The sequence below is a fragment of the Mesoplodon bidens genome (assembly GCF_964165515.1).
Source record: "Mesoplodon bidens genome assembly, chromosome: 4".
Lineage (NCBI taxonomy): Eukaryota > Metazoa > Chordata > Mammalia > Artiodactyla > Ziphiidae > Mesoplodon > Mesoplodon bidens.
The window spans coordinates 149,112,409-149,130,406 of record NC_138160.1 but is presented as its reverse complement, the minus strand read 5'-3'; the positions used below and the strand labels follow the sequence as shown (position 1 = coordinate 149,130,406).

Below are 17,998 nucleotides of genomic sequence, written 5' to 3'. Positions count from 1 at the left end.
ACTTTTGGACTCCCAGGTCCTCCATCTCGCCCAGCAGCCCCAATCTAACACTGCCTGTCAGCAAAGGGTAGGATGAGCGGTTTTGCCTCTGGCTTGGGGAGAGAGGAGAGGGCTCCGTGGCCACAGGCGGCAAAGGTAGCCCAGAGAGGAAAGCTGGGATGAGGTATCCGGACTCAGGCGTCCCTTCCGCTCACCTTCCCCCTCCGCCCCACCCACCGGTTCCAGATGACACCCCCGTGGCCGCCGCCAAGAATATGCCTGGGGATAGCGCGGACCTGTTTGGGGATGGCTCAGCCGAGGATGGCAGTGCCGCCAACGGGCGTCTGTGGCGGACAGTGATCATTGGGGAACAGGAACACCGGATTGACCTGCACATGATCCGGCCCTACATGAGGGTGGTGACCCATGGAGGTGAGGCCACACCCCTTGGGCCCCCTCCCGGCTCCAGCAACTGGAGGCCCATCAGTGGCCCTCTCTGGACCTCAGTCTCTTCTTCTGAGCCAGGGGGATGTTAAATTAAGCCCTAGTGTCCGGGTGTGCAGGGGTGAAACTCGCAGTGGGGCAAGGCATAGATGTGCCGGATGCACACCGGAGGTGTCTACGAGGGTGGCTGGCGGCCCCCACCAAAGGCGGAGACAGGTCAAGCATTGGCTGGCTTCTCCAGCCAGGCTGCTGTGACTCAGAGCTGTACTCTCTGAGTGTGCGCGGTGGGCGGGAAGGGGATGGCCAGCGACGAGGCCGCTGCACAGGGCAGAGCAGGGGGCGGCTTAGAGCTGGGAGACGCCTCTACCCATCTCTGCCTGGGGCTACTCACTCACTGGCCGCCTCTCCCCAGGATACTACGGGGAAGGTCTCAACGCCATCATCGTCTTTGCCGCCTGCTTCCTCCCAGACAGCAGCTCCCCCGACTACCACTATGTCATGGAGAACCTCTTCCTGTAAGTGGCCCACCCCTTCCTCCCAGCTGCCCACGGTTCTGAGGGTCCCACCCAGTGGGCCTCACGGTGCTACTGTCATCATACCTAGCAATTATGGAGCATTTACTATGTGGCAGCCACGAAGTGAAGGGCTTGGTATGTGATAACGAATTCCACCCTCGACAGGACCCTGTGGGTTAGTTACTGTTGCCTCCCAGTCTGTGGCTGCAGAGCCTGAGGCACAGAGAGGTTAAGTCACTTGCCCAAGGACACACAGGTAGAGTTTTATTATGATGGAGACAGATAATATGGATAAAGCGCCTGGCAGATGACAGTAGGAACTCAGCAAATCGTTATCACTCTTATTATCATTATTAAGAAGATTTCCTTCTTACACGGGAGGGGGGGGGCTTGGATGCCAGGTGGGCCAGAGGACAAGGAGGTAGCCAGGGAAGGTCAGATCGGAAAGTGGCCTGAGATACCAGGGAGCCCAGTCTCGCCAATCTACAGATGGAGAATTAGAGGCTGAAAGAGAGGAAAGGATTCTCCTGGGACTTCCCTGGTGGCGCAGCGGGTAAGACTAGCGCTCCCAATGCAGGGGGCCTGGGTTCGATCCCTGGTCAGGGAATTACATCCCACATGCATGCTGCAACTAAGAGTTTGCATGCCACAACTAAGGAGCCAGAGAGCTGCAACTAAGGAGCCCGCCTGCCGCAACTAAGACCTGGTGCAACCAAATAAATAACTAAATATTTAAAAAAAAAAAAAAAAAAGGGACTTCCCTGGTGGCACAGGGTTAAGAATCCACCTGCCAATTCAGGGGACATGGGTTCGAGCCCTGGTCCAGGAAGATCCCACATGCCGCGGAGCAGATAAGCCCGTGTGCCACAACTACTGAAGCCCGCACATCTAGAGCCCGTGCTCCTCAACAAGAGAAGCCACCATGATGAGAAGCCCGCGTACCGCAACGAAGAGTAGCCCCAACTCACCACAACTAGAGAAAGCGCATGCACAGCAACGAAGACCCAACGCAGCCATAAATAAATAAATAAATAAATAAATTTTTAAAGAATGTTGTTTGAAAAAAAAAGAAAGAAAGGATTCTTCTGAAATCACTTAGGGGAAGACAGGGCTGGGACAGACCCCAGGTCCCTAATGTCCGGTGCAGTGGACTGTTGGCTGTGGGTGCCTGTTCCCCAGGTGTATCTGGGGCTGTTGAAGCCCACCTCCCAGGATTAATGGAGACCATGCATATAAATCACTTGGCATCTAGTAAGTGCTCAATAAAATAGTAACTACTACAATCACTGTGCCCACTGACACAAATTTGGGGTGGGCTGGGGTCATCCCCCACCCCCCGCTCGGACCGAGTATGCCAGGACAGCCAACAACACCTGAACAGGTGTGGCTGGCAGAGCCAGGGCAGGCGGAGGCAGAAAGGGCAGGTGCCCCAGGGGTTCAGTCCCAGGAACTGGGCTTCCTGACTCTGAGCCCCTCCATCGGGTCCCCTGTCGTCTGTGTCCCGTGACCAGGTACGTCATCAGCAGTCTGGAACTCCTTGTGGCCGAGGATTACATGATCGTGTACCTGAATGGGGCCACGCCTCGGCGGAGGATGCCCGGCATCGGCTGGCTGAAGAAGTGTTACCAGATGATTGATAGGAGGTGAGTAGGTGGGGCTGGGGGACCTTCTCGGGGTGCAAGGGGCCCTGAGGTCCCTCTGAAAGGTGTGTAGTGGTCAGCTGGGGCGGCTGTAACAAAGCACCAGACTGGGTGGCTTACACAATAGATATGTGTTGTCTCCTAGTTCTGGGGGCTAGAAGTCCGAGATCAAGGTGTCTGCAGGGTTGGTTCTTTCTGGGGCCGTGAGGGAGAAGCTCCCCTGTGGACACCTGTGTGCAAATGTCCCTTTTTTATAAGGACACCAGTCATAGTGGATTAGGGGCCCACCCTACTCCTATATGACCTCACCTTAACTAATTTCTCCTACAATGACCCTCTTCCCAAATAAGGGGGCTGCAATTCAACATGCCCATAATAGATGCTCAGAACCAGGGGGCCCCAGAAAATCTTTCAGAAATGGGAGACGGGGCGGCTTCCCTGGTGGCGCAGTGGTTGAGAGTCCACCTGCCGATGCAGGGGACACGGGTTCGTGCCCCGGTCCGGGAAGATCCCACATGCCGCGGAGCGGCTGGGCCCGTGAGCCATGGCCACTGAGCCTGCGCGTCTGGAGCCTGTGCTCCACAACGGGAGAGGCCACAACAGTGAGAGGCCTGCGTACCGAAAAAAAAAAAAAAAAAGAAAGAAATGGGAGATGGTGTGGCCATGAAGTCAAATGCTCAGACTCTAAATTAAGAGATTGGAGACCAGACATCAGCTCTGCCACCTGCAAACTCTGCGAGGGGGCTTAGCTTTACCGAGATTCCACCTCCTCCCTGCCAATGGAGATAAGCATAGCACCTCCTGGGCACAGAGAGAAGGTAACACCGGTTAGGTGCTCCCTCCCTGGGGCTTTCCCAAGGAGCCCATCTTGCTTCCTCTGTCTCCCCACGCAGATTGCGGAAAAACCTGAAGTCCTTAATCATCGTCCACCCGTCCTGGTTCATCCGCACCGTGCTGGCCATCTCCCGCCCTTTCATCAGGTAAGATCATGACCTGTGCCTGGATAGCCACCTGGGTTTTTGTGTGTCTTATTTTTTAATCTGCATTTTCCAGCTCCTCTCTGATGAATCTATACTGTTGCGTTAAACAATTTAAAATCATATGTATTGTTATTTAGTGACGAACATCACATCACGGAGTGGGGGGGTGGGAATAGTAACAACCGGCTCTCCCATATTGAATGTTGGATACCTTTTAAAGTTTACAACCACAGCCCTGAAAGGTTGACTTGGCCATGCCCGTTTCATGGATGAGGAAACTGAGTCTCAGAATATTCCCGGGAATCACCCAGAGTCACACAGCAAGGTCACCAGCCCACCACATGCCCTCAGAAGGAAGCCCGGCTCCATCCACTCTGGAATCTGTGAGGGAGGGGCATTAGGATGTCAGGAGGGTCTGACCCACTCCTGGACAATGATGTGGTGAATCGATACATGTGTGTTTTGGGGGTGCCCGAGATTACCCTCAGGTTTGATGATTTACCTAGAGGACTCACAGAACCCAGAAAAGCTGTTGTGCTCAGGGTTACAGGTGATTAGAGAGAAAGGATGAAGATTGAAATCAGCAAAGGAAAAAGGTGCGTATGGGGCTTCCCTGGTGGTGCAGTGGTTGAGAGTCCGCCTGCCGATGCAGGGGACACGGGTTCGTGCCCTGGTCCGGGAGGATCCCACATACCACAGAGCGACTGGGCCCGTGAGCCATGGCCACTGAGCCTGCGCATCCGGAGCCTGTGCTCCGCAACGGGAGAGGCCACAACAGTGAGAGGCCCGTGTACCGCAAAAAAAAAAAAAAAAAAAAAAAAAAAAGGTGCGTATGGGAGTCCAGGAGAAGCTAGAAGGGAGCTTCTGATTGCCCTGTCCCAGTGGAGTTGTACCCAAAGCCCTTCGTTCTCCCTGCAATGACGTGTGACCACGTGTAGGAAGTACTGCCAACAGAGAAGCTGACCTTGGTGTCCAGGGTTTCCACCAAGGCGTGGCCACAGGGGGATGGAGTGCCCACGCAGCCCCCTTAGTTCCTCAGTAACTGATATGATGGCCCAAGACGCCACCAGGAAGCACATCTTTAGCACAGACTATGGGCCCTGGGTAAATGAAGACGCTTACCAGACGGGACATTCCTAGGGCTTACAGGTGACCTCCTGTGAGTCTCAGGGGCTGGTTCTTTCTTTGGAATGTGCACGAGATAGAAGCACCTGTACACGCAGAGCAAGTGAAACAAAATTCGTCATGTTAAACGCCCTCGTCAATCACATAAAATTAAACGTACATTTAATGTAATATAATTCAAAACATTGAATTAAATGAAGACCCTTCATTTCCACGTTCCCGGTGAAGAATCTGTGATGAGTTTAATAGACAGGGTCAAACTTTGCCTTGAGAGCATCACAGCGCTGAGGCAAGGAGGCAACTTCAGACGCGCTGTTCAGTGACTCCCAAGCACTCTCAGACATTTGCGCATTAGTGAAATTGGGCCTTTAATACACTAATTATGGGTCATTTGTGCTGATGATGACAATTACTGGGCAAAACGGTAGACACACACTTCAGCCTAACAGAATTGCCTTCTGTCCTCGACATCCCATAATTCGGGAACCAAAATTTGCCTTGAATGCAGATAATTCTCTCACTTTGGATTGCTTTTCCTACTTTTATTTTATTTTATTATTTTTTTGGCCATGCTGCACAGCCTGTGGGATCTTAGTTCCCCAAGCAGGGATCAAACCCGCGCCCTCAGCAGTGAAAGCGTGGAGTCCTAACCACAGGACCGCCTGGGAATTCCCTGGGTTGCTTTTCCTGTGGTGAATTTCAAAGGTCTCATTTTGAGCTTTCAGAGAAATAGGAGGGGAGAGTGGGGTAAAGTAAGCTTCCCTGTTTAAAAGCCGAGGGAAGTGGAGACAGATTCTGAGCTGCCACCGGGCCCTAGCCGTGAGGTTCTGTGATTGTATCTCAAAAAGAACTCCTGTTTATTCCACGATGATCTAAACATGGGCATGTGCCTCGCCCTGGACTGGAATTCTCCCTCCCGAGAGCCCTGCTTCCCAAGACAGAGCTCAGCTCACAGGCAGACAGCATCGTCACGTGGAAACCGGGTACCCATTTCCAACAACGGACATGGCAGCTTTACCATGGCGTCCTCACGATGTGATCTCGCCTGTATTAACAGCCCACTGCTCAGACCACAGGTGTCGCCTCTGTGCCCCCTAAAAAAACCTTTGCAACCAATCAGATCATCCACCCTCAGAGCCTCCCAGACCCGGGGTATTCAGGTAGAGTGGGTCTGAGACTCACTCCCTGTCCCTGGGCCCTTTACTTTTCTGTCACACCAACTGGAGGAAGAACTCATGTTCCAAGAATAATTTTTTTTTAATTAAGAAAATAAATTTCGGGACTTCCCTGGTGGTGCAGTGGTTAAGAATCCGCCTGCCAATGCGGGGGACACGGGTTCGAGCCCTGGTCCGGGAGCATCCCACATGCCACGGAGCAACTAAGCCCGTGTGCCACAACTACTGAGCCTGCGCTCTAGAGCCCGCGAGCCACAACTACTGAGCCCGTGTGCCACAACTACTGAAGCCCACACTCCTAGAGCCCGTGCTCCACAACAAGAGAAGCCACCGCAATGAGAAGCCCGCGCACCACAACGAAGAGTAGCCCCCGCTCACCGCAACTAGAGAAAGCCCACGTGCAGCAACGAAGACCCAATGCAGCCAAAAATAAATAAATTTTTAAAAAATTTTAATTTTTTAAAAAAGATGATTCTTTAAAAAAATAATAATAATACAGAAAATAAATTTCTTTATTGGACCTGGTGGTCCAATGATTAGGACTCTGCTCTTTCACTGTTGAGGGTGCGGCTTCAATCCCTGGTGGGAGAAATAAGATCTGCAAGCTTTGTAGCTCAGCGAAAGAAAAGAAGGAAGGAAGGGAGGGAGGGAGGGAGGAAGGAAGGAAGGAAGAGAGAGAGAGAGAGAAAGAAAGAAGAAATTTCAACTGCACGAAAGCGGTGGGGTTTATTTATTCCAGTACACATGGCCGCTTTGTGACTCTCTGTGGGAAAACCGTCTATCATTCCCTGATCGGTTACCAGTGGCCTCTGCTGATTAACCTGTGTATTTTTCTCTTATGGACACTGCGAACTGTAACATTCCTCATGGGTCTCCGTTTTCGCCGGGTGCCGGAAAGTTTGAGCCGAATTCTTATCTAATCTCTAAAAATAGATGTAAAACTTCTTGACACAGTTTTGTAACTATGTGACTCTATCTTACTTTTTTCTTTTCTTTATTGTTATTTGATTATTTTATGACTTAGTGTCCTGTTACATTCTCTTGGCCTTGTATTTCTCATCGTTAGAAAAACTGACGTGAGGGACTTCCCTGGTGGCGCAGTGGATAAGACTACACACTCCCAGCGCAGGGGGCCTGGGTTCCATCTCTGGTCAGGGAACTAGATCCCACATGCATGCCACAACTAAGAGTTTGCATGCCACAACTAAGAAGCTTGTGTGCTGCAACTAAGGGGCCCACCTGCCGCAACTAACACCCGGTGCAACTAAATAAATAATTTTTTAAAAAAGAAAAGGGCCTCCCTGGTGGCGCAGTGGTTGGGAGTCCGCCTGCCGATGCAGGGGACATGGATGGGTTCGTGCCCTGGTCCGGGAAGATCCCACATGCTGCGGAGTGGCTGGGCCCGTGAGCCATGGCCGCTGAGCCTGCGCGTCCGGAGCCTGTGCTCCACAACGGGAGAGGCCACAACAGTGAGAGGCCCGCGTAATGCAAAAAAATAAAAAATAAAAAAATAAAAATAAAATAAAAAAGAAAAAAAAAACTGATTTGACCTTGAAAAAAGTTTATTGGACATTTTACCAAAATTGGGTTTAAGGTAATTTTTTAAAAAAATAATCACGAGTTCAAAGCAATGCACTGGTGACAAAGCACCTCAGTGGGTAGCAGACAGCCAGAGCTGGGGTTTGGACCTGAACAAGCCATTCATCCCGAAAGAATGTGGAATGAATCAGCAGTCCCCATGTGCACCTGTCTCGTGACCAAATGACTACTGGTGCCATCTGGGCAGTGGCGATTGTGCCAGAAAAGCATTCTTAGGAAGATTCACACAGAGGAGCAACTCCTGGGGTGGATGGAGCCTGGAGTCTAGCATCATCTTTCCTCTCTGCTTCCTTCAAAGAATTTCCTCAGCTCAGCAAGGACGGGTGTCCTACACGTGGTTCAGGACGCTTCTCTTCTTGCAAGGGGAGACCCTGGGTTCTGCTCTGTTCCCCCACTAGGGGCCAGGGGTGGAGGCTGGCATAGGTGGGGAGGGAAGCTTGGGCGAAGGTGCTTGGGGCATCCTGGAATAGTGTTGCGTGTGCATCCCTGTCTGCCATTGCTCCTTCTGGCCCTGAGGGGCCACCCTGAGGGCTGGCTTTCAGGTGTCTCCCTGCTTCTTCTCCCACCAGCGTCAAGTTCATCAACAAGATCCAGTATGTGCACAGCTTGGAAGATCTGGAGCAGCTCATCCCCATGGAGCACGTGCAGATCCCAGACTGCGTGCTACAGTGAGTGTCCCTGGGCCATGGGAATAACCCCCCACCTCCATCCCCATTGCCCCCAGGCTGCTCACCTCTCAGCCACCTCTGCTCAGCTCAACCGAGCTGCCAGGGAACCAGACCTGTGTGGGAAAGCAGAAAAGAAGGAAATACAGTGAAACAAGCTCCTGTGAAATTACAGAACACAGCGGGCCTGGCTATCTAGTGCAGGCCGGGGGCCAGTGAGCCCTGGCCCCCTGGCTTGTCTTTATAAATAAAGTTTTATTGGCACAGGGCTACACGCATCCATTTACAAACCATCCACGGCTGCTTTCGAGCTACAACAGAATCGAGAGGTTGCCACAGAGACTGGCCTGCAAAGCCAAAAATACTGATTCTCTGGCCCTTTACAGAAAAACTTTGCCCTGATGGAGGGGCCTGTAGACCAAACCCATGTCAATGAGAGGGTCGCTTTATACTGGCTGTGTTCGGGGCTGATGCAAAAAATGTCCGCTGAGCCGCATCTACTCCAGATGCTGGAATATACCAACAAAACAGATATCCTCTGCCCTGCGGGGTGGGGGTGGGGGGCGTGGGCAGGCTTGTAAAGCAACTGCAGGAAACAAAAAAGACCAGTAGACCCGTCAGCTCCGGCTGTCCTTTCTGCTCTAAGACCTGGCGTGTATTCAGATGTGACAGTGAGATTGCTTCCCTGTCCCCAGAGGGAAGGGGATTCCCAGGCTGCATCTCACGTGCTTTCCTTTCTCTGTCTTCCAGGTACGAAGAGGAAAGGCTCAAGGCCAGGAGAGAAAGGTCTGTGCGGAGTGGCCTGTGCCCGGGCCAGGTTAGGGCTGGCGCTGAGCCGGGCCCACAGCTGGGGGGAAATTAGTGGCTTCCGCTCAGTGGGGACCCATGTCATGCACGCACGGAGCTCAAGGCCCTGCCCTTCTTTCGAGGGCTTGGAGTCAGATCCAGGCTCAAATCCAGGCTCCCTCACTTAGTCACAGAGTGACATTAGGCAAGTGAAAAGTTCACAGCCACCCTGAGGGTTATTGTGAGAAATCAGGACCAACGTAACCCACCGGACAGAAATAGGAGACTCCATAGAGAGTCATCCTAGTAATCCTGATGGCAGTGGGGGGAACACAACCGGCTCCATGCTCGCCCCTGCCAGACTTACCCCAGAATCGCCCCTTCACTGACTTATTGGCTAATTTTCGAGAGTGGCAGTGCTCACAGAACTTCAGGACTATTTCGGTCCCACCCAGTTATGGAGCCCTTATACCATTCCTGTATCCTTTCTCATCCCCCCCATCCCCACCCCTCCACCCCAAGAGGAGGGCAGGGCCAGGATTCCTAAAAGCGTCTGATAGGCCGGGAATCCGAGGCTCAGAGAGGGCAAGACACCTGCTCAAGGCCACACAGCAAGTCTGAGAAAGAGTTGGGGCTTTCAGTGAGTCGAAAGCATGCCAGGCCCTGTGCCAGCCTGGGGGAGAGTGAGGCGATTAAGACTGAGTCCTGGTCCAGAAGTTTCCTCAAAGGGCAAAGGGGAGGGTTGCCTCACCGAGTGAGGAAAGCAGATCCTGGGGCAGGACGGGTGATGTCGGCAGATGAGACACATAATGAGAAAAATTACGGCGGCTTCACACAGCGTCGTTTAATAGTGATGAGTGTGAGTGGAGCGGAAGGGGGCATGGAGGGCAGCAGGACCCGCCATCCCACGCCTTCCAGGGAGTTTTCCTCCTTCCCCTCCTCTCTCTTCTCTACTCCCTCCCTCCCTCCCCTTCCTCTTTCCTTCCTTCCTGTCTTGTTTTTTTTTTTTTTTTAATATCTTTAGTTGCAGTAAAATACACAGGACATAAAATTCACCATCTTAACCATTTTTTTTTTTTTTTTTTTTTTTTTTTTTTTTTGTTACACGGGCCTCTCACTGTTGTGGCCTCTCCCCTTGCGGAGCACAGGCTCCAGACGCACAGGCTCAGCGGCCATGGCTCACGGACCCAGCCGCTCCGCGGCATGTGGGATCCTCCCGGACCGGGGCACGAACTCATGTCCCCTGCATCGGCAGGCAGACTTCTCAACCACTGCGCCACCAGGGAAGCCCGTCTTAACCATTTTTAAGTGCACAGCCCAGTGGCATTAAGCACATTCACATTGTTGTGCAACCAGCCCCACCATCATCTCCAGAACTTTCTCATCTTCCCAACCTGAAGCTCTGTCCCCATGAAACACTGACTCCCCAGCCCCTCCCCCAGGCCCTGGCCCCCACCATCTACTTCCTGTCTCTGTGGATCTGACTCTCTAGGGCCTCGTGTGAGTGCAATCAGACAGTATTTGTCCTTCTGCATCTGGTTTATCTCACTGAGCATAAGTTTCCCAAGGTTCATCCACACTGTAGCAGGTGTCAGAATCTCCTTCCTTTTTAAGGCTGAGTAATATTCCAGTGTGCGGATAGACCACATTTTGTTCATCCGTCACCTCTCGATGGACACTGGGGGTTTCCACCTCTTCTTGGCTGTTGTGAATTGTGCTGCTGTGAACACGGGTGTACAGTTATCTATTCAAGTGCTTGCTTTCACTTCTTTGGGGTGTATATAGACCCAGGAGTGGAGTTGCTGGATCTTATGGTAACTCGATGTCTCATCTTTCGAGGAACAGCTAGAATCTTTGCCACAGTGGCTGCCCCATTTGACATCCTCACCCCACCAGCCACGCGCAGTTCCAATTTCTCCACATCCTCGCCAACATAGTAACATAACAAATGTTCTACATTTAAGGTAGTAGCCATCCTGCGAACTTCCCTGGCGGTCCAGTGGTTAAGACTCCGTGCTTCCACTGCAGGGGCTGTGGGTTCGATCCCTGGTTGGGGAACGGAGATCCCGCACACCACGTGGTGTGGCCAAAAAAGATTTTTTTTTTAAATTTTAAAGGTAGTAGCCATCCTGATGGGTGTGAGGTAGTCATGTCTGTCGGTCTGGCTTCTTTCTTTTCCTCCCTTTCTCCCCACCCCCAGGTCCCCCTCTCCTCTGTCTCTCTGTCTGAGTTACGCTCCTCCCGCCTCCTGAGCCTTAGCTATGGATGGGAGTAGACAGATGACAGGACAAGCAGGGCGCCCACCTTCCAGAATCACAGCACACGGGCAGCAGCGTCCAGGGAGCAAGTGCATGAGGCCCCTGTGGCGGCTATAAGCTGAGATAAGCACCCCCAAGGAATGGCCCACAGCCCCTGCCCCTCCCCCCCACCAACCATCTGCATCCATCTTCATGAACCCCTGGCCATCCCATCACACAGTCCCCCCTCTGGGCCCCCGCGTTTCCCCGGGGGCAGCCAAACCCTCTCCTGATCGCTGTCGGACCATGGTGGGTCCAGACAGAGGGGCCAGTGGGAGCTGAGAGCCCCTGGGCCCACTCGGCTGGCTGGTTATCCCTCGTCACCTCTTTCTGTCCCCAGCGCAAGGCCGCAGCCAGAGTGTGTCCTGCCCAGGTCTGAAGAGAAGGTGGAGGCGGGGCTGGCGGAGGACAGGTAAGTGTGTGCAGGTGGCCACAGGGCCAGAGCCCACACCCACGGGGGCCTGCTGAGCCCAGGGAACCTCAGATGAAGGTGATCTGACATTACCAGGGTGCTGAAGTAAGACCACCACTGTGAATCGGCCAGCATGAGGCCCATTCCATCGAGCCATTTTAATGTAAATTTAGTGCATCTGTAGTTTTGGGCAACCAGCACCTTCTCCAGTTCCAGAACATTCCACAGCCCAGAGGGAGACCCTGTACCCTGTTAAGCAGTTGTTCCCATTCCTATCCTCCTCTTTTTTTTTTTTCTACCCCGGTCTGGGCCGCGGCATGAGAAATCTTAGTTCCCCAACCAGGGATAGAACCTGTACCCCCTGCAGTGGAAGCACAGAGCCCTAACAACTGGACCGCCAGGGAATCCCTCCTTTTTTTTTTTTGCGGTACGCGGGCCTCTCACTGTTGTGGCCTCTCCCGTTGCGGAGCACAGGCTCCGGACGCACAGGCTCAACAGCCATGGCTCACGGGCCCAGCCGCTCCGCAGCATGTGGGATCTTCCTGGACCGGGGCACGAACCCGTGTCCCCTGCGTCGGCAGGTGGACTCCCAACCACTGCGCCACCAGGGAAGCCCCCTCCTGTTTTTTTTAAATCCAGCAACTCTCTACTGAAAGTCCTTTAGTGCCTCACCCTGGGATGTGTAGACAGATGGCACGACCCCCTCCCTGGCCTCTAGAGGCCCCTCCCACCTTTCCTGTCTCTTTCTTCAGGTCTGCCTCCTGCATTTGACCCTTGTCGTACCCTCTTTCTCCTGTCCTTGAGCTCCTTGAGGGCAGCGGTTGCATCTTGGGACCACTGCCCCCTCCTCCTCCCACCCTGCATCCAGCACAGGCCAAGCATGGGGACCAGGGGCAGCTGATGTGGCCGAGAGACCAAGGTCTGCTCTCAGATGAAGGTTCCAGCTGGTGACCTTTGTGCAGGTCCCAGTGGATGGGTTCAGCCTTCCCAGTGGGTGGACCTGGAGCAGCAGCAGTGATTTCATTTTGTGGCAGTGAAGGGGCTCAGCCATTCTCACGACTGCCTGTCCTGGCTCGTTTGTTACACAGCTGACACGTGCTGATACTTGCTTTGTGCCAGATCAGGGCGAAGCCATATTGGCCCTCATAGGGCTCATGGCCAAATGCCAAGCCTCCCCAGACAGGCAACTAATGCTGAGACTCCTTCCTTTTCCCACAGGTCTGCTCTGGCCACAGAAGATCAGGAAACAAGGTGGGTGAGAAGTGGGGCAAGCTTGGCACCTTTTTTTTGGAAACATTCTATGTGGAACCTACCCTGGGATGAGTGCCTCATGACTTATTGTTGATGGGGGGAGGATGCTGCACCAGGGAGGCAGGGAGACCGTGGTTACCATGACAACAGGGCCTCCTCTCGGGCCAGGCAGCCGGTCCCTGCTCCACTCCAGTGGGGCGTCATTAACAGGAGGCCCCAGAGCTGAGCCACACAGCGGTCCTGACTGAGATGTCCACCCAGAGCCAGGCCCCCTGAAGCCCAGGATTTTACTCAGCCAGAGGGTGCACTGTCTGCCCACAACCTATCTCAGTGTGTCTGCCTGGCTCTGGATGCCAGGAAAAGCCTCCCTGTGTGTCACGGGTCCTGGAGACCACCCTCGGGGGCAGTGGTTTGCTAGAAGGACTCACAGGACTCAGCAAAGCTGATCTGCTGACAGTTATGGTTTATTAAAGTGGAAGTGTGGATACAGCTCAAAGTCAGCAATGGGAAAAAGAGCGTGGGGTGGGGTGAGGGGAGACAGGTGCACGCTTCCAGTTGTCTCCCAGGGGAGTTGTTTTGGGACAGCCCTTAATTCTCCCAGCAGCCAGGTGTGGTGATGTACACCAAGTGTCACCAACCAGGTGTGCTCATGTGAGCCCTGGTGTCCAGGGTATTTACTGGGGGTCAGTCATATGCATGGTGGACCACCCATGTGGCTGACCTTAGTCTCTAGCCCCTCCAGAGGTTGAACTGATACCACATGGTCCATGGCTCCTGCCTTAAATCCCATTGTCAGTATAGACTATCCAGGGTGACCCCAGGTCCCAGGCAAACAAAGATACTCTTATCAGGAAGGACGTTCAAAGGGCTTAGAGGTGACCTCCCAGAAGCCAGGCAAGGGCCAGACCTTCCTTTGGAAGCTGCGGGGTTAAATCCCTGACAACACACTCTGCTACAAATATGTTACATGGCCCAGCCACATGCCTTAATATTACCCATGTGACCCAAGAAGCCCCAAGCTGAGAAATAAACATAAAAAATGGTCTTAGATCAGCACTGCCCTGGGGACACTGAATAGAAGCAAGTTCTCAATGCATTTCTGACAAGACCATCTCAGTCCTTCTGGAGCTGAGTTCCCATCCACAGACACAAAACACGCAAGGAAATCATTCACCATGAGAAAAAGTCGGCGGGTACAACAAATAGCAGCATTAGACCTCCTCCTGGGAATCCTCAGGTAGAGATGATAAAAACAAGCATGTTTAAAATGATTAAATACATAAAAGAAGGAATGGTTGGGAGCAATGGATGGATGGACAGATGGATGGATGGGTGGATGGATGAATGGATGGATGGATGGATGGGTGGGTGGATGGATGGGTGGGTGGGTGGATGGATGGATGGATGGGTGGGTGGATGGATGGACAGATGGGTTGGTGAGTAGATGGGTGAGATGAAGCCTCCCTCCAGTCTGATCAAGGGCACCAGCCCTGGGGCCTTGTTCTTTGGCTGGGGCACCAAGGAAGAAGTCCCCTTCAGAACCATACCTAGAAGGTGGGTGACAGGTGGCAGACCTTGAAAGGCAGGTGCCACTCTTGCTGCTGAGGGCACACTGAAGCCGATTAGATCATTCTTTTGGATTCCCCACACATGGAACATTTTCCACTTTCTTTAAATACAATAATAATAACTTGACTGTGTTTCTGCCTCTCCAGCATGTCCTGAGGTGACATGAGCACAGAGGAGGACGCAAAAGAAGATCCCAGATGCCAGGAAACCTCTGTCGGATGCCCTCTGACCCTGGATCTTGTCCCCACCTCATCCTGAGTCACAGTCTCCGGGGGGTGTCCGTCTCCTCTATCCATGTCTGAAACCCCACATCCTTTCCAGCTGCTTGAAAACTTTTTTTTTTAATGATGCAGTATTAGTGCGTTCTGGAAAAGGACCCAGTTCTCTACCCTCCCACACTCATGAGCTCATGGCCAAGAAGAGCAAGAAGCGTTGAGCATGGCCTGTACATCCTTGGTGGCCTCAGAGACCCCACCACCACCACCACACCACTGCACAGAATCCTGGTCAGGACCCTTCTCTTGCTTGTCACCTGGTTCAGGTCGGAGCCACAGATGCCCATCGACTCCCTGGCCGGGTCTGGATTCCTTCTTGTGCCTTTCCTGCCAGAACGGCCCCCGCAGCCCTGGGCATCTGGCCTGGAAACTCAGCCCGCACCCCCGGCAGCGCCGTGCCCCCCGGGCAGTGCCCAGCCTTTGAACTCACAGCTTTTCCTTTGAACAGCCCTCCCCTTGCCTCTTATAACTTCCACCTTCTTAGGGAGCATCAGAGCCCACAGCACCAGTGAGGGCTGCTGATAATCATCCTTGTTCTACAGTTGTGAGACCACATCCCCCTCAATCTAGAACATTCTCAAGCCCCTTGAACGCAGAGGCCATGCCACAGGGCAATCCCGATCAATACCTCCTACCGAGGGAACAAGCCTCCCCACTTCCCTAATCCCCCCGACAACACGGGGTTGGCATGTGCCCCTTGGGCTCCCACCAGGAACAGAGGCCGAGAAGCCAGTGCTGAAATAAGCTCATCCGAGAAACGCAGATCGAGAAAAAGGAAGATACAGGGTACTGAACGTTCGAGTGTTACAAAGGTCACAGGGGAGAATAAAAACCAGCGGCCTGGATGCTACGACCACCTGCATTCAAAGGAAGCAGATATCCTTAGGACAAAAAAAACATTTTTCTAATGCGGTTGAAACGCCAGTCAGGTCAGAGCTAAAGGGAGTGAGTTCCCCATCTCTAGAGGCATTCAAGAAAAGGCTGGACGGTACTTGCACAAAGTGGCCCTCTGCGGTCCCCTCCAACCCTGAGAGTCTGTTTCTATGAATCTGAGCAAAAGTCGAGCAGGTGCATCATCTGGCCCCTCTTGCTGGCTCTGTAGCTGGCTTCTTAGCGGGTGTCATCCAGGTTTGGTTGACCCTCCCTCCCCCAATAATTTCCCAGTAGGAGATTCTTGGCCTCAAAGGAGATGTTGAATGCTTCTCCACCTGGGACATCAAGGGGATGCGTTTGTGGTTATCCCAATGGCAGGAGGGAGCCAGTGGTGTTCAGTGCTGAGCGAAAGGGATAGCAGTGCTTCCTGCATGTCAAGGAATTGTCCCACCCCAAATGCCAGTGGCTCCTGCCTTGGAAAATTCGGGGTTTCTAAGCAGCCTTGGGCCTGCATCTTCTGGAACCCAGCAGTGCTCCGGTGAGGCCAGGGCATTTGGGCGTCTGGTGGGGTTTTTTAATTTGTGTTTCTGCTCTGTTTCCCAAATGTCAAATAAAGGACAGGGACCGTGTTCCAGGCACAGATGAGTTACCTGGAGGCTGAGGCAGGAGAGGCTGGTGGATGGGCCTCTGCAGGCTGCCCTCCGAAAGGCCGCTCCATCCTGGGCCCGCTTGTCCCCCGCCCCTGCCCAGAGCGCCTCCTTTTCTAAAAGGTGCCTGGGCATCTGCCAGGTCACCCCGAACTCCAGGTTCAGGTGGCTGGCTCTGCTCAGGTGAGTGGGACGCGAGGCCTTCAAGTCCACAGTAAATGCAATAACTCCTGGAAAGCCAGTGCTCCACTGGAAGAGAAAAAGGAGCCCGCGATAGGAACAGATGCATTCCACCTAACCCGACAATTACGGAGCGGCTGTAGAGGCGACAGCAGGACGAAAGAGGCAGACCCGTCCCGTCCTCGAGGAGCCTGCAGCATAACAAGACATTCCAGCACGGACCCCCTGGTTCACCATGGCCCACCGACCACCCCTCCGGACCACCAGCAGACAAAGACAACGGGCAAGTGGAACCAAGGACCCCTACCCAACCTCACAGCCCCTCCAGAATAGAGAGAGACCCCCAGGGTGGCTGTCTCCAGGTCGGCCACCTGTCCACAGGTGTGTGAAGTTCTGAGGCACAGCTCCATCCATACGGGGCCACTGTGTCCTCGGTAGCACCTAGGGCTGCTACCCACACCCTCTGAAATCGGCTTTGCGAAAGATTTGTATCTGCGGGGCAGTTTTTGGCTGAAATGCAACGGATGTCGAGCCCTCCTTGTAAAGGAACATTGAGTTTTCCTCTTGTGACACATGGGATGCATCATAAGTCCCTGCCCAAGTTGTAGTTCACACACCCATCCTTCCGACGGCGAGTTTTGTGGTTTTTAAAAACAAAAACAATTCATTCTGATTACTGTTGTGATATGAAGGCATCATTTCCATGAGCTTTGGGGGATTTTTATGTGAAATAAATAAACTATCACTGACAAGGGAGGTTTGTGACTTTTGTCCACGTCCAAGGGATGTGGCACTGGTCTTGGTCGTGGTGCAGAGGAAGGAGCTTTCACGGGATGGGAGGGGGCACAGCTCAATGCCAAGCAACCTTGGGCAACCTTGGGTGACTTTGGGCCATGGCCTATATCCTCTTCCTTCTACCTCCCATCTGCAGAATGGGAGCCCCGGCTGGGTTCTTCCTGAGGCCCCTTTTGGCTCTGCCTGTCTGTGATTCAGGTTCCTTTCCTGTCCCCAGTCTTCTCTGGAATCAAACTTAGTCAAAGTTAATAATATTAATTACTAGTATTAAGCAATTCTCCAATCCCCAGCAGACACCAGCTGGGTATCCTACAATTTATCTCAATCCTGACACTACCGGTTCAGGCAGACCTTACAGGCTATGGGTTCAGCCCCACAAGACGGCCCCGACTTCAGACACCAGTCAGTCTCAGGTCCTAGAATAGGGTACAATTCAGCAATAGTCAGATGGAAGAGATGCACAAGGCAAGGTGTGGGGAAGGGGATGGAGCTTCCACGCCCCCTCTGGGCACCACCCTCCCAGCACCTCCCTGTGTCCACCCAGCGGAAGCTCTACAAAAATTGTTTAGGGACTTTCATGGAGGCATGATGGATTACACCACTGGCCATTGATGAAAGTTCCATCCCTCTAATCCCAGGGTCAGTGGGGTCCCCTGGCCACCAGCCCCGATCCTGTGGTTATAGGGCATTTCCAAAAGTCACCTCGTAGCATAAACTCAGGTGTGGTTGAAAGGGCTTGTTAAGAAAGTAAAGGATGCTTCCTTCATCTTTATTATCTGGAGCCATTTCAG

The 17,998-nt window shown here is 53.1% G+C and overlaps 1 protein-coding gene across 1 annotated transcript in view; it reads left to right on the top strand.

Moving 5' to 3' along the window:
- The window catches only part of ATCAY (ATCAY kinesin light chain interacting caytaxin), a gene marked incomplete at its 3' end in the record, with an annotated part of 29,563 nt that extends 17,942 nt beyond the window's left edge, over positions 1–11,621 (top strand). Inside the window, exons 4-10 of the mRNA XM_081232947.1 lie at positions 226–411; positions 836–938; positions 2,450–2,581; positions 3,472–3,558; positions 8,027–8,125; positions 8,873–8,908; positions 11,546–11,621. Of these exons, the coding sequence (XP_081089073.1) occupies positions 226–411; positions 836–938; positions 2,450–2,581; positions 3,472–3,558; positions 8,027–8,125; positions 8,873–8,908; positions 11,546–11,621 (719 nt within the window). The remainder of the gene's footprint in view (positions 1–225; positions 412–835; positions 939–2,449; positions 2,582–3,471; positions 3,559–8,026; positions 8,126–8,872; positions 8,909–11,545) is intronic.
- Between the last annotated feature and the right edge of the window lie 6,377 nt (positions 11,622–17,998).